The 16,511-nt window shown below is 35.1% G+C and overlaps 1 protein-coding gene across 2 annotated transcripts in view; it reads left to right on the plus strand.

Annotated features, from left to right (window-relative positions):
* The window catches only part of LOC150105457 (mitogen-activated protein kinase kinase kinase 20-like), a 346,847-nt gene that overhangs the window by 280,022 nt on the left and 50,314 nt on the right, over positions 1-16,511 (plus strand). For both annotated transcript variants that reach the window (XM_090394158.1, XM_090394159.1), the window contains exons 16-17: positions 8,427-8,489; positions 11,581-11,805. In XM_090394158.1, the coding sequence (XP_090250284.1) occupies positions 8,427-8,489; positions 11,581-11,805 (288 nt within the window). The remainder of the gene's footprint in view (positions 1-8,426; positions 8,490-11,580; positions 11,806-16,511) is intronic.

Below are 16,511 nucleotides of genomic sequence, written 5' to 3' on the forward strand. Positions count from 1 at the left end.
AACAGGGGCCTTGTTTAACCTGGCGACATCCCAGCTGGCATGAAATTTTGTCATGTTGTACCATCATTTTGCATATTGGTTTAAGCCAATAAGAATACAATTTGGTCAGCTAAATCCCAAATTGCCAGCCCATCCTCGTTTGTTCAGTATCCAGATAGATATCCAACAGGTTGCACCATGAGAAGGTGAGGATTGGAATTAGTTCAGAAGCCCTGGTCGGTTCTCCACATTCCTTTAAAGACTATAATGAGGTCTCCTCTCAGTTATACAGCTTTGACCCTTAAGCACCCCTGTATTAAATCATGATGATTTAAATAAATTGGCATTGCAGACAAAATATGATGATTATCAATTTAATGCTGCAAAATGTAAGGTTATGCATTTTGGGCTGAAAAGGTTACGTACAGTATATCATATTGATGCTACTAGACGGCAGCTTTGAGCTAGTGACTTGGGGATAATGGTGGATAGAGAGTTTCATTTCAGGAGCATAATGTAAAAGTAGGTAAAATAGCTCAAAGGATTACTTGGATGTTGAAAAACATGCTAAACAAATAAAGACAGAGAAGTTATTATCCCTCTTCATAATTCTCTGATTTGGCTGCATCTTGACTACTATGCACAAATTTGGTCGCAAGGGTTTCTTGCGGGATCAGGAGGGTATAGAGGATTCAGCGACAAGTGACTAAGCTGGTGACAGGTCTGTGGAATGCTCCCTATGAGGATAGGTTGAGATGTGTTAGAGTGTGGACAAGATTTTTTGCATGGAGAGTGGAGATGACCGGAATAGATTGCAAAAATTAGTAATGAGTTCCCTCACAGTGAATGAGTTTAATCAGAGGTATGATAGATTTTGTGTATAATGTATAAACATTGGTGTGTGCCTCCCTTAATGAGCCTCCAGACTTCTTGGAGATACCATATAATAATATTTTTGGACAAAAAAAAAAAAAAAAGTGATAACTTAATCTCCATTTTTTTTTGTCCAAACAAATATCATATTAATATCATACTGTAAAATGCAATGTAGCTTAAAAATACCAAAGCACTTTGCATCGATTTTTACATAGGTCAAGTCTGATGAGAACTGTAAATAACCTTATTTGTTTCTATGTATATTTTGCTAAATATTAATGTAGTTAACCTTATGGGAAGTGATGTATTTACTGTTTTAACATCAAAAACAAAGGAAATGCTTTGCCATTGGAACTTTGTATATAACTATGTGTAAGAGCACAAGAAAGTTGTTTACAGTTATGCGAATGAGAATTTTTTTTTGCGAGCTCTGCGTATAACACCTTTAAAGTTAGTATCTAAGAGTGCCGCTAGGTTCAGACAAGTTTCTGCTGACCGGCAAGATAAAAAAAAAAAAGGGGAGTGCTCAGAGGAAAACAAAGAGTGGGTTGAACTTATAAGAAGATGAAAGAGTCATGCTGACTTCTTCGGAGTTTACTACCCTTAGTGCAAGGACCCGAGATCACAAAATAAAAGGGGACTGAGCCGAGCATAAGGGGCTTCCAGTCATCGGCAGATTAGAAGCTGTTGGTACCAGAGCAGTGGCGGCAGAGAAAGAGGAGAGGCAAGGCCCCAGTTACTAAACTAGGTCCAGTTGCCGAGAGAGGAGTGTCCAGGTCCAGTTGCCGACAGAGGAAAGCTGAGATCCGGTTGCCGAGAGAGCAAGGCAAAATGCTGTTACTGAAGAGCCAGTCGGCAGCAGTTACAGTCATTGGTGGTCAGCAGTTAGAGGCACAGTCATCGGCAATTAGTAGCAGAAGTGGCAGCAGTTAGAAGCAGAAGTTCCCAAAGTAGGAACTTTTGCTTAGGGTTCAGAGGAGAAATTGCCTGTATGCTGAAACCTCTTGCATGTGCTATTCGAGTACCGCAGATTGAAGTCCAAAAGCCCACCAATATCCCAACATGATACCGCTGAAGCAAGACACTCCTGAAGGAAGCATAAAACTCCAGATGAAAAAATGCTGGAAAGACTTTAGTGTAAGACTCTTGACTGAATGTGTGACACAGCCTCAGTAAGTTCCATCTTTTTGTACATTTTCTCTTATAATCTAGGAGATATGTTATGTATGGACTGTTAAGAATTAGTTTAATAGTAATAAGAAGTGTCCATAAGAGAGTCAATTGGCATATTAGAAGTTGATATCAAATTTGTAAAAATAACTTAGCAGAGAGTTAGCTAACCTCTTTGCAAGTAAACTAGAAGTTTAATAAGTTGAATTTGTAAGCAGCGAGTAAATAAGTTTTGGAGTTAAAGAGATTATTTAGTGTTGAAGTAAAAAGGTTCTTATTTTATGCTAAAGATTTTATAGATGGATAGAGAAAACAAACTCTCTGTCGTTTGATTCATATATATTTCATATTAATGTAAATAAAATGTGTTTTAATTTTTGTTAAAAGAGTGCTGCATGATCCTTTATTTTATAATGCACTGTTTCCAAAATAATTGGACTTGTGAGCGGGAAACAACTAAGGCATTAAAAGCGCAGTTTAATTACTTAAGAACCATGACTGTTTATGTAAACTTTGTTGCAGGAATTTACACTAGTAAGAGAGAGATCTACAAGATGTTTTATTGAGTCTTATGCCGAATATTGATATATTGGATGGCGCAGCCTTACAAATAAATTTTCCAGTGTTCTTAGGCATATGACTAGTAAATACGGAAGGTGGATAAACATAGTATATAGTAGAATAAGTGAGGAAGGTTACGAGAGAAAAAGCGTGCACTGCTAGTTAATAATAAAGAATAGAAAGAAGATATTACAATAAAATGCAGCAGACAGCATTTGTTACAATACGTCATTATCGTAATCCTCTGGTGTGTGTTCTCTCATGGAGAATATCAAATGACAGTATAATTAAGATGTGATTATTAATAATAATTATAATAATTAAATTAAGAGTAGATGAATAATAACTAGTTATCAACAACTTTCTTCCAAATTGGTCTGTTGTGCTTGAGGTTTCTGATTTGATCTGCTTTTTACTTTTGTCTTTTTTATTGTGTTTTTCCTTAGAAAATTAGTGTTTTATAGTATATTAGATTTTAGTGTTTTTAATATTTTATAACATATTTTTTATTAAGATATTTCAATAATAAGTATCAGTTTAAAATGGCAAAAACCAAAAACGCGCAAGAAATGTAATTATTATTATTATTATTATTACGTGAACATCCAGGGAGTCCAAAGATTCATCGAGGGAGGGCACCTGCTCTACAACTCTGTCTCCACCAACTACAACTAACCATAACTACACCAACACCATCTACTGCTCACCACCACTAATATTTCCACAGACAATCACAAACATCTGTGCCCATGCCATGATCCGAACCTGCAGCCTTTTGGCTGGAGAGTGGATATGCTAACCAACTAGGCCCGCTGAGAAGAGCACCGCAGGTGAGAACAGGAAGGCCAACCCCACTAATGAGGTTATTGGAGATATGGAGGAGGTGAATGAATTAACCTCCAAATTAACAAAATTAAAGCAGATCATCAGAAAGACCACATGGGAATTACGAAAAGTCGAGAGGCTTTTGAATGTGCATAGGGAGAAAAAGAAAATTAAGCAGCAAAATAAGAAACAACAAAGTATGGAAACAAGTAAGTCAAGAAGTAATGGAAATCAGGTAAGTGACATTGTTTGTAAAAAGATAGTTGTTATTTGGTATGTTGATTCTATCATAAAACATGCTATTGATGAGCAAGTTATAACTTCAAGTTTTCCTGGAGCAAAAATTAAGAATATAAAGGAAGCAATTCAAAAACAGAAAAGAAAAGTAAATGAGATCATAATTGTAGGAGGTACTAATGACTTAATTAGCAATAAGTTGCACGAGAGGGGACGTGAAAGGTTGTAAGAGGCAAAAACGAGAAAGTGAAAATTGTCAGTGAAAATGATAATTCCAATGCACAAGGGTGGTACAAAGACCAATGTTTCCAACTATCAACCACTTAGTATCTCAGGAGTGGTGGTGAAGATTTTGGAAAAGTTGGTTAGTGCTTGCATTCAGTAATGGGTTGACAGTGAATCTCTACTTTGCAATGAGCACCATTGGTTTACTAAGGGTAGGTCATGTTTTAGCAACTTGCTTACATTCTACAACAATGTTACCATTGAACGACAAGGAGAATGGATACACCATGATGCTTTTTGATTTTACTAAGGCTTTTGATAGAATACAGCATGGTAGACTGTTGCATAAATTGGAGAATGTGGATTTGGATTATAAAATATTAGTGTGGATAAGAGGCTAGCTGACTGACAGATATCATGTTGGAGGCTTAATGGATTTTTTACAACACTCAAAAAGAATTAAAATAGAATTTAATACTTCCTATATTTCGTCCTAGTCACTAGGACATCTACGGGGATTACAAAAACAATTAATGTAACATATACACAAATAACAAACAATACTAAGCCCAACCACATGGGTGACACTAAAGTCCTATTAAGCCTCTACACATGACAGATATCAAAAAGTGATATACAGGAAACGTGGGTCTGCAAGATTTAAGGTTTAATTAGTGGTGTACCACAAGGATCAGTCATTGGTCCACTGTTATTCATTTTGTACATTATTGATATTGGGAAGGATTTGACAAGCGATATACAGCTATTTGTTGATGATGCCAATATAGATAGGGTAATTAGGAATGCTGCTGATATGCAGTATTTGCAGAGTGATTTCAATAGGTTAGAATTATGGGCAGGGGAAAATGGGTGTCAGTTCATTGTCGGTAAATATATAAAGTCATTCACTTCGGCGTGATTAGATATCCAGTGTCGTATTATATTGGTGGGATTACTAGAAGAAACTGATGAGGCTAGGGATCTTGGATTGTTAGTAGATAGGAAGTTGAAGTTCAGGGGCCATGTAGCAAATATTGCAAATATAACTCAAAGGATAATTGCAATGCTGAAATGAACATTCACATGTAAAGATAAGAATGCCATTTGGCCTGTTTACAAGGCTTTGATGATATCACTTGAACTGTTGTGTGTGCAGGTCTGTTCTCCTGGTTTCTGTTGTGATTCTGATATATTGGAGAGAGAGAGAGAGAGAGAGTGTGTTAAAAATGATATCAGGATTGTGGAATACTGATTATGAAGACAGATTGAGAATTTGTAGACTGCAAACACTAGCAAACAGGAGAAAGAGGGGTGATATGATTGAGACTTACAAACTTCTGAAAGGATCATACAGGGTTTCAGTTGATGGAATTTTTCAATTTATGGAGGGTGGGGAAAGGACAATAAGGCATTCTTGAAAGTGAGAATGAATGCCACTAAGAAGTGGGGGGGGGGCTAGATTTTTTCTCTCATAGGATGGTGTGTAATTGGAATGGATTGCCATTGGATGTTGTGAGTGCAAGCAATGTGAATGAATTCAAGAATAAGTATGATTGCTGGTGAGTGTAGTATATGGCCTCCCATGATATGTGTCCCCGACTCCCTGGAGGTCTCTCTTAATAATAATAATAAGAGAGACCTTCAGGTCTCTCTTATTATTCTTCGTGTATACTGCTATCTTCATATTTTTTGGCTGAATTTATGTTTTTCAACTGTTGTTTCCATACTAGCTTTACTTATTATTTTATTTATTTCTCTAATTTGTCATTTTAACTAAAAATCATAACTAAATAACTAAATGGTTTAGTTCTTTAGGTTCACTGTTTTTTTTTTCTCCATGACATTAGTATTATGTGGTACATTAGTATCTTGGGTGGACAAAGGATGAGATAATCTGATAATCTTGTTCTAGAGACCATACATAGAAGTTTACCAAGCCACTCCAGGCCTCCAGTGAGCAAGGGGTGATGGACTTACATTGAGCAACAAAAATCTCTTAAAAACATCAATGCCACTGTGTAATTTGAGTCCATCACCTATCAGTTGGAGAGATTGGAAACACTATCCACTTGGCCAACTATGCTAGCAAATGTCTAAAAGGGATTTATCTGTTTTCTTGAATTTCCAGAGTTATGGTGATTGTGTTGCTGATTTTTCGTACTAAAAAGTTTTTAATTTGGCTCAAGACTAATAATAGAATTCTAAGCATTGTATCTGCTATTAGTCTTGTTGATATTATCTTGTATAGTTACCCTAAAATCAGGTGTTTCTGACTATGGCAAGGCATCCATTTCTTATGATATAAAATATACAATATGCAATATTCTTACAAAAGAAACAAAATTATAGCATGTTAGAGAACTTAAGGAAACTCGTGAAACCATCATTATTATCCCATAAGTAAATAAGAATGATGCCTTCAGTATCCTAAGAATTTTATGCACCACTAACTGGCTGTAGTCTTGTGTTCATTAAACACAAGACTGCAGCCCAAAATAACAATTCTAGAAGCTCTCTCAGGATATTCATCAATATATATGCTTGCATATATCAAAATGTTAGTATCTTCTTATGTATATTTTGTTGCTGAATAGCAGAAATCTTCATAAATTAGTTTATTCTGACTGTTCAGAACTCCAAACAGGAAATTCAAGTTTTGTAACGCACAATAGTATTCTTTTCAACTAGAATTCTCAGTATGTCACTTTGGGACTGTTGCCCACCTGTTGCTTTAGTCTAATTTTATCATGTGAATCACTGGACTGATTCTTCATTCCACCTTAACAAATAATTACCATAAAATCTCAGAATGAAGACTCAAGGTTCCAGCTTGTCAGGAATATATTGAGGACTTCATCCACTGAAACTAATGTTCTGTGTTCTTCAGATTGAATCATTTATTGCCTCACCTACCATTGTGCCTTTTTACATATACAGGATTTCTTCTTCTTAGTATTTATTGTTATATAATGCAGGCCTCCTAAGTTATTTCTGTAGTCAGTTTATAGCAGAGAGTTAACTTGTTTTTCTTGTGCTTTAATTGGATTTCCCCCACCCCAAACACCCTTACTCGGAGGCAGGTGCTTATCCTATGGTTAAAATAGGATATCTGCAGTTCACTGATGCAGGCTGCATATATCCTCCAGAAGACAGCCACAACACAGAGACTGAAATGCTGAGCATCGTTATTGGTTCTCAGGTAATGTAATTTGCATATTTCATGCAGAAAAACTGTTCATTAGCAAATAAAAGAATTTTTCTTGTTGTATATAGTAGCAAACAAATTAAACTGAAGAAGCTGAATTTTTGTCAAGTGTTTGGTTTTGGTTTCAGCTTACTATTTTCAGTTTTGGTTTTAGTTCACTATTTTGGTTGAGTGTTGCTTTTTTTAACTATCTGTGCGATGTTTATTAATAGCATTGTGCATTTTTAATAGCATAAACAAGTTGACATTCGTAGTGTTTTATTCATTTTGTGTAACTAGAAAATGGATACAATCTCTAAGAAAGCATTCAAAAATATTCTCGCATGCATCCACGACTCGAAGACAAATTGCTAATGAGTGTGTGTTGGGCTGGATACTGTTAATGCAATTTTAAAGAGGTTTAAGGAGACAGGTACCTTTTCTCCTGACAGAAAAGGAAAATGTGGCAAAAAAAGAGGAAAACTACACTTACTCAACATCGTTTACTAGTTAGAAAAAGCTAATTGAATCCAAGATTGTTTGCTGTAGACTTCTTGATAACTAGTGGGATTAATGTTTCTGACATGACAAGATTATTGGAAAGAAGGAGGACTGTCCACAGACCAAAAAAGAAACAACTATTAACAAAGGTTATGCAGAGAAGTGAAAGAAGGTCATATTCTCGGATGAGAGCCATTTCTTTGTCCAAGGAGAGCGAGTACCCTATGATTGCAAATCAGCAGCTGAGAAGACTTCTGCCCAACTTCAATAGGCTCCTAAACACCTAACTAAAAAGATGTTCTAGGATTGTTTTACACATGACAGTTCAGGATCACTTATGCCTATTGACACTATGGTGATAAGTAACCAACACATAAAAATATTGGAGAAAAGAGTGGTCTCACAGAGCCAGAAAGACAACTCATCTTCCAACAGGATTTTTCTCCATGCCACACTTCAAAAAAAAATTGAAAGAGTTCCTCAAAAATAACATCTTCCAATTGTTTCAGTGGCCAGTTAACTCTTCTGACATTAACTAAATAGAAAATTTGTGGCCATAATGAAAAAAGACTTGGAAAATTAAATTGTGATACAAAGGATAACTTAATGCAATCCATAATAAAAGTATGATTTTAAGATGCATAAATAAGAAAAAATGTGTTCTTTGTTGGTAGATTCCATGCCTAAGTGAATTAATGAACTTATTAATAACAGATGAGCACATAAATTATTAGGTAAAGCAGGAGTTTAATTTTTGTACTTTTCTTGCAAAATTAAAATTTTTCTTTAAAATGTGAGTGTTCAGATTAATTTATTTACTACTGTATGTGTATAACAGCCTTGCTTACCAATAATTTGTGTTTTATAGGATGAAATATGTAAACTAAAGGCTCATAACAACAGAATGTTGCATTTCCCACCATTAGAAGAGGTATGTGTTTACAGATTATTATTATCATCATCCAGTTTTAATATCGAATGAATGTATTATCTAAAATTTTCGTTTTTTTTTTAAAGTCTTCAGCTATATTTTTTTACACAAGTGGTTGCAAAACCTATACATGACAATGTATGTAGAAAAGTGGTTAATGAAAAAGAAAAAGCTTGTCAATATATTTCTTGAAGAGGTCATAGTTTATGATAAAAACATGTGAAGAAGACTGTTCCAAAAAACAGATGTAGATTGAATGAGAGTGAAAGGAGAAGGACAAGAAGTTGATTCAGTAAGATTTGAAGATAAAATTTTCTAAGGATGTTGACCAATAGCTGCGCTTGTTTTTTTGCATTTAGAGGAAAGTGGGAATAATGGAATAAGTAAGGAAGCATTGCACAAATACCTATAGAAAGTAATGATAGAAAAACAGAATGTGTATGAGAAAGTAATTAGAGTGAGCTGTGAAGATGAGTTTATCATCTTTAAGTAGATCCCTCTCCAAGGAGTATTATCAAAGGTTCTAGGTTGTTTTCACCACACTAGAGAATAGTAAGGAGATCACTATTTAAGTCTTTGGTTGTAGAAGATCTTGAAACAGGATCATTTGACTACAAAGTTTTTCAACTTATAATGAGAAATAGAGTGTAACTGTTATCAGCAACTCTATGGATAGTATATGAGAATAACATTGATGTATAGAAGAAAGAGTGTGAGCTAAAGTGCAGAGTGGAGTAATACAGTTTCATTAGGAAAAGGGCAGGAAACCCATTTTGGATACCTTGACACACAGTGAATGACCAGAGGGGAAACTGCATTCCATTTGCAAAGGATGGAAAGCAGCCCATAATATGGTAGCTTAGTAAAAAGGCCTCTCTGCCAGGTCCAGTCAGATACACTGGATATTTCAAGAGCAACTATGACTTACTCCAAACCCATCTATTGCTGCAGTGGAGCATGGGTGGTGGAATCCATATTGGTAATCAGTAATTCATTGGCGGACCTTGAGGTAGTAAAGGTGTCTGTTGATGATGACCTTCTCCATTATATTCAAGAGGATTGAGGTGAGAGCAGTGGAACATTAGTTTGATAGCTGCCTTTGTCTCCCTTTTAAGAAATCACTTGGATATAGATTATATCTTTTCTGTTAGGTAGGCTCCAGATGAGTATAACAGCTTAAATAGGTATTGGCAATATAGGATGAATATTAATTCTGAATCGCAAATTTTGAGCACAACTAGATGTGTAGGATAACATCTGGACCAGAGACATTGATATCCAAGCTGTTAAATATTCTTCTGATGCCTCTCCAGAAAAAAAAGATCAGCGGCTTCAGTAGACTTTTCTTGGTGTAGAGAAGGCAGATGTAAGAGGTCAGCCTGATGTTTGGGTAATGTTAGAATTGCAAATGTCAAATTTACACTTGAAGTACAAGATAACAACTGTTCCTTTTTTGAACATTGTAATTCTGCATCAGCTTAATGGCAGTCTGCAGTTCTCTGTATATAGAAACAAACTCAGGCTAGCAAATACATTAATGCTGCTTCACATCATCGCTCCTGCCAGAAATACAATATGATTAAATCTTTAGTTGACAGAGCTCATAAAATTTGTTCAACTGATTATCTTTTAAACAAAGAACTATCTATTTTCAGAGTTACCTCCCTCCTTCATCTTCAGTGGTTATAATGCAAAAATAATTAATAATTATGGCCTTCATCTTAATCCTCATCAAGAAAAAGTTTCTAGAATTTCTCTTCCATATGTTAAAAGATTGTCATTGCAAGACTTCTTTGCCAAATTGGCCTGCAAGTCTCTTTCGATGCAGTTCATAAACTAAATATTTTCCTCTTCTTTCCAAAAGACAAATATCCTGGATTAGAGATAGTTGGATAAAGGATTAAACCACGTATATAATTTCTTGGTATCTTTAATTTTATATCCTGGAGTTTTCAGAATCCCTTGTTCTTGTGGCCTGTGTAATTATGGACAGACTAGTTATTATGCTCACATTTGTCTTAAAGAATATCAACAATGTATTTTACTTAAAGTCCAATAAATATGATTTAGCTAGTCATGCTTTGTCTATGAAGCATAGAATTCATTGGAATAATACTAAAGTTCTACACAAAAGTTACTTTCTTCTGGAAAGGTTATATAAAGAAAATTATGAAGCACACATTCACAATCCTAATCTCAACAAAAACGGTTGCCTTAAACTTTCTCAATTTTGGTTAGTTATCCTAAATAATACTCCTCACTCATGTGTTTCACAAAAATTGTCATTAATTAATTATTTAAATTTTAAATTTTATTTTCATTTTATTCCTTGTATTCTAATAATGTAGATGGGGTTATCTTCCTCCAGTTGAAAGTGCATATAATGTCACATGCTTTCAATTATTCTTCATTTTTATGTTTATCTCCTCCTACTTTATTGAAAATGGCTATGAAAGATAGCCAAAAATAAAGAATAAATAGACATCCACATTTATTTATTGTTATTCTAATGCCTTCTACTTACCTCTCAGTTTTCAAATCTTTCCTAAGCTATTGTATTATACATTTACAACCTTTTGTAAGTGAAAGACTAAAAATAAATAAATAAAATACAGAGTATATAGGAATTGTGATGTGCGGAGTGAAAGAATCAATAATGGAAAGACTTGAGAAGGTCTCTCACTAGCGAAAGACTGAGTATTCCCTGTGTGAGAGAACACAGCCATGGCATACTTACTGCAGTTTTGTTCACATTAATGTTTCTCCTGATAGATTAGCACAGGTTAACAAATCATGGTGATAGCATTTGACTCTGCCTTAAAAGTAAGTTTTAAAAACTACCTTACTGCTGCACTTTATATTTTAATCTCTGTAATATTTGATTTTGTCATTTGTATTTTTCTTACAGATTACAAATTAGATTACACTTGATTTGCAGTACATCTCTGTCTTATTTTTATCTTATAAAAAATATTTTGAACATTTCAAATCTTACAAAATGAGTTTAGTAATTTAAGAAAATGATTCGGACTTCACCAGATTATTGACTTTAGTATTAAAATATTGAATATGCTTATTTGAAATTTTGTAGACTGCACATTCAAGACATTCCCCTAGTCCTGTAAGACCAACCATGATACGTCTTACTCTTCTTTTTGGTAATCATGTACGACTTGGTCTGTCATCAGCAGAGCATAAATGGAAAATGTTTTTAGAAGTAGATGAGGGTGAAAGTCCTTTAACAGCTGTTGCATGTATTAAAGAAGTCAGCTTCGAATGTAGACAGTCAGGGCTTCCACTCACTAGAATAACACAGGTATGCTTTAATTTGTGAATGTTAATTGATTTAACAAATTCTTATTAATTGCATGACTGCTTTTTATCCTATTTTCGAATGTTCTAAAATTTTGATATTAGAAAAAAAAATTAAATAGCTATTCATTTCTGTATATTTCACTTTTAGCATTTATTATATTTTTGGAAGGCTAATTAAGCGAAATATGTGTTCAGAGTAGTACTCTTTATGTAGTTGTTCTTCTTAGCCCAAAGCACAGGAACATTTCTGTTGAGCATCCCTTTATTTCATTTATCTAAGTTTAATAAATTGGTACATTTAAGACTGAGATCTTGTAATGATAAAATTTGGTCTAGAAAATGCATCTAATAAGGTATAAAGAGAAAAACTGTTTGAGAGATAGAGGGTGCTAGTATCATCCTTAGTAGCAGTTGCAGTACACATGTAGCTCAGATATCACCAATATTTTTAGTAAATATTGGTGATGTTTATTAGAAACAACAGTTAAATATAATTGTTGTTTATAATAAATTTAGTTTAATCCTTTATCCAAGTGTGTGTACAAACAAAGTTTGCACCTGAAAATATCTTTAGGACTGAGGTAAGGTAGTACAACACTGGGAAACTCGCAGCAAAGGTGAATCAAGCTCTCAACTCCTTGTCTCAGTATCTCCCATAATGCACAGCACATCTCCTTGTGGACATGTATACTGCTATGCATTAAGGGAGGGGCCACTACCCATACTGGTTTCGACTTTTATTGAGGTCTCATCATTGGGAGCCAGGCCCAGAGTGGAGATACTAAGGCAGAAGCAATAGGAGTTGCCAAAAGGTGTGCCACCTTATTATTAAATTACTCTGGATTTAGAGAAAGATGTTTGAAAGTTTATTTTTCACTTGGTTAGACTATAATAAATTTAGTTCAATCCTTTATCCAAGTGTGAAAGTTTGCACCTGAAAATATCTTCAGGACTGAGGTAAGGTAGTACAACACCGGGAAACTCGCAACAAAGGTGGATCAAGCTTTCAACTCCTTGTCTCAGTATCTCCCATAATGCACAGCATGTCTCCTTGTGGACATGTATACTGCTATGCATTAAGGGAAGGGCCACTACCTCAGTCCTGAAGATATTTTCAGGAGCAAACTTTGTTTGCTCACACTTGGATAAAGGATTAAACTAAATTTATTATAGTCTAACCAAGTGAAAAATAAACTTTCAAACAGCTTTCTCTAAATCCAGAGTAATTTAATAATAAGGTAGCATACCTTTTGACAACTCCTATAGGTAAGGGTGACCTCTCCTATTGCTTCTGCTTTAGTATCTCCACTCTGGGCCTGGCTCCCACTGACGAGACCTCAATAAAGGTCGAAACCGGTATGGGTAGTGGCCCTTCCCTTAATGCATAGCAGTATACATGTCCTCAAGGAGATGTGCTGTGCATTATGGGAGATACTGAGACAAGGAGTTGAGAGCTTGATCCACCTTTGCTGCAAGTTGCCTGGTGTTGTTACTACCTTACCTCAGTCCTGAAGATATTTTCAGGTGCAAACTTTGTTTGCTCACATTTGGATAAAGGATTAAACTAAATTTATTATAGTCTAACCAAGTGAAAAATAAACTTTCAAATAATTGTTGTTATTTTCTTTATTTTTGAATCAGTTGTTTAGTCGTGACTAATATTACACTATATTATTTCAAAAGCATTCTACATTATGCTACCACTGCATATGAGAGAAATGGCAGCCGAAACATCAGTGCTGAATGATAATATGGGGGGTATAACCATAAGAAAGAATATACTGGAAGCAGAGTTATGAACATAACTTATGTTCTTATATTATTATATCCTCATATGTTCTTTCTTATGGTTATATCAGTTGCTTTAATATAATTTTAATAATAATAGTGTGATGTAGCATGTTAATTTCAGTGCCAAGAGTGAATGGGATTTGTGGTATGAGAGTGGGAATGGAGAGGATGTTTGTTGGAAATGTTTTGTGAGCAAGTACCATAAATGTGAGTCATGTTAGGAGCAGAAGAATGAGGTGACTAATATTAAGGATATAAGGCAAGATTGTGAAAGTGTTATGGAGAAAGTTCAGAAGCAGTGAATGATAGTGCACGAAATACGAATGAAATTTTGAAGGAAGTAGATGAAAGTAATAATGTGAATGATGAGATGCCAGTGCAGAAAGAAATTGCATGCTATTTATAAGTATCAGACTCCTACACTGGACTTGAGCAAATCATTATTTCCTTCTTGCAAAAAGGAAGTAATGAATAGGAAAGCATAAAAATCCTAGAAACTGGAAGAAAAGCGAAAGTATTGTATGTTTGATAAGAGGTATGCTTAACGAGAAAATGACAAAAACATGTTTTGCAAATGATGTTTGTAGAAAGAAGTGAACAAATTAATTGTTTTGACAGGCACAAATGATTTGAAAGGTGAGAAATATGCAATGAGAGAGGATATGAAAGAGTTGTTAGAAGAAGCAAAAATGAAGAGTAAGAGTAAAGGTTGTGAGTCTGCGAGTTGCTCGTTGTCAATGAGAAGATTGTGTAGAAGGAATGGTGTGCAGTTTATAGATGTCTGGAATGAATTTGATTGACAAAAGGACAATTTATTTATTTATTCGTATGGCATAAATAAAACATGTGGTACAATACACTGTCATTTTAAAAACCAATAAAATTAAAAGGTTATATCCATATTAGTCAAATAGTTCATAGCTTCAGAAGTAACTCTTAAAAAGTCCAATTTGTTCTCCTGAATAAGCTCTAAGATAATATTGCGTCACAATGTGAGGACAGTCGTTTACCCCATTTAAAAAGCATGTCCACACATACACCATAACCATCAAAACTTTCTTGTATCATCAAAACTTTCTTGTAATTTGTTGAGAGAAAATTTTGTAATATCATGTCTGGCTCTCTTTCCCACTGTTCTTGGCACTTTTGCTTCAGGTCAAAGTTAGATTGTGGTAGTTGTTGGACTAATTGTAGTGGTGGATGTCTCGATTTCAATCATTGAATACTTAAGTCTGGGAGATTTGAGTGTATTAGTATGGCTGTGTTCTACAGGATTTCTTATACTCCTGTAAGAGAGCTTTAGTTCTGTGCAGACTTGGTGGAACAATGTTACTAAGAGCCAGAAGCCAGTGTGTAGGCATTGATTGAATTGTGCCAGAAATCAATCTCATTGTATTATTTAGTTAGTTATCAACAAGTTGAACATGTGTGCTATTCAGCCACACTGGTGAACAATATTTGGCAACAGAGAAAACTAGTCCGATAGCTGTAATCCGTAGATTATCAGCAACTATTGCTCCCTATGTCATGCCTATTAGTTTTTGTGTTATGGGTTATTAACTTAGCAGAAATGTTTGTTAGATGTTGCTTATAAGAGAGCATGCAGTCCACGGTCATGCCCCAAGTACTTTGGAAACTTATTGTGTTGTAGTAAGCATCTTTCAAAGCAGATATGCGAAGTGACATCTGCCATGTGATTATTAAGGTGAAAGCTTTGTACTTTTATTTTGTTTAGATTGAGCTGAAGCCTCCATTTTTTGTAACATTCACCTATTGTTTTCAGATGTTTTATAAGTATCTCTTCAGCCTGACTCATAGTTTTGTGTTGAATGGCAATTACAGTGTCATCAGCATAAGAGAACTTGCATGAGATGGTGGTGAGCAAGTCGTATCTGTATAGACTATAAAGTGGGGGGTGCCAATACTACCCTTGTGGAAGACCATTATTAAGTTTTCATTGTTGGGACATTTTATTTGCTAATGTAACTTGAAAGAAATGTTCTATGAGCATGGAGGAAATTAAGTGCACAGTCCATTTACATGGGACAATACTATGAAATTGGTATTATAAGGCCTTCATGCCAAACTGTGTTATAGGCTGCTGTTAGGTCTAAGAAGAAAACTGATGTTTTTTCTTGTTTCTGTAATCTAGCTTCAATGTATGATGTTAAATTGAGCACTTCGTCACAGCAACCGTGTTTTTCTCTAAAACCAAGTTGTTCCAGCTTGTTTTTCTCTAAAACCCAGAGGTTGGGTGATCAACCTATAGTACGTTAGTACCATATGGGAAAGGAAAGAGGTCCAAATAATGGGAGTTTGCTTAGTAAGCCTTTATGCCAGATCTGGGCAAAGGCTTTAGCGATATCAAGTGCAACTACTTGGGATTCACCAAATTTCTCCATGGCATTTGCCCAGATATGGGTGATGTATGACAGTAGATCTCCTGTTGATCGGCTTAATAGCTGGGTACCTTCAAGGTAGAACAGGAGCTGAGAGTTGATGGTTTTCTCCCTCACTTTGGATAGCACTGAAGTGAATGAGATAGGCTGATAGTTAGATGGCGCAGTGATTTGTCACCCTTTTTAGGAATGGGTTGAATATAGGCCAGTTTCCAGGCTTTGGGATATATATATATATATATATATATATCAGTGGAATAAGAGAGTATGTACAGGCATCATAGGATAGGAGTCAGTTCTGGTGCACAGACCTTAAGGACAATCAGAGGAATGCCATCATGATCATAAACCTAGTGTTTAATTTAGACAATAGCTTTATGATCTTTTTTTGACAAATGGACATAGGGGGCATTGTATGTTGGGCAGTTGGAATGACTGGAGGGCATTTGTCATTGTCAGACAGAAAAAGCTACTAGGAGGGTAGCTTTTTCTGTGGTAATGATGCAACTGAGCCATC

Source organism: Typopeltis vanoorti, chromosome 6, assembly GCF_054136105.1.
Source record: "Typopeltis vanoorti isolate ZY-2024b chromosome 6, IOZ_Tvanoo_1.0, whole genome shotgun sequence".
NCBI lineage: Eukaryota > Metazoa > Arthropoda > Arachnida > Uropygi > Thelyphonidae > Typopeltis > Typopeltis vanoorti.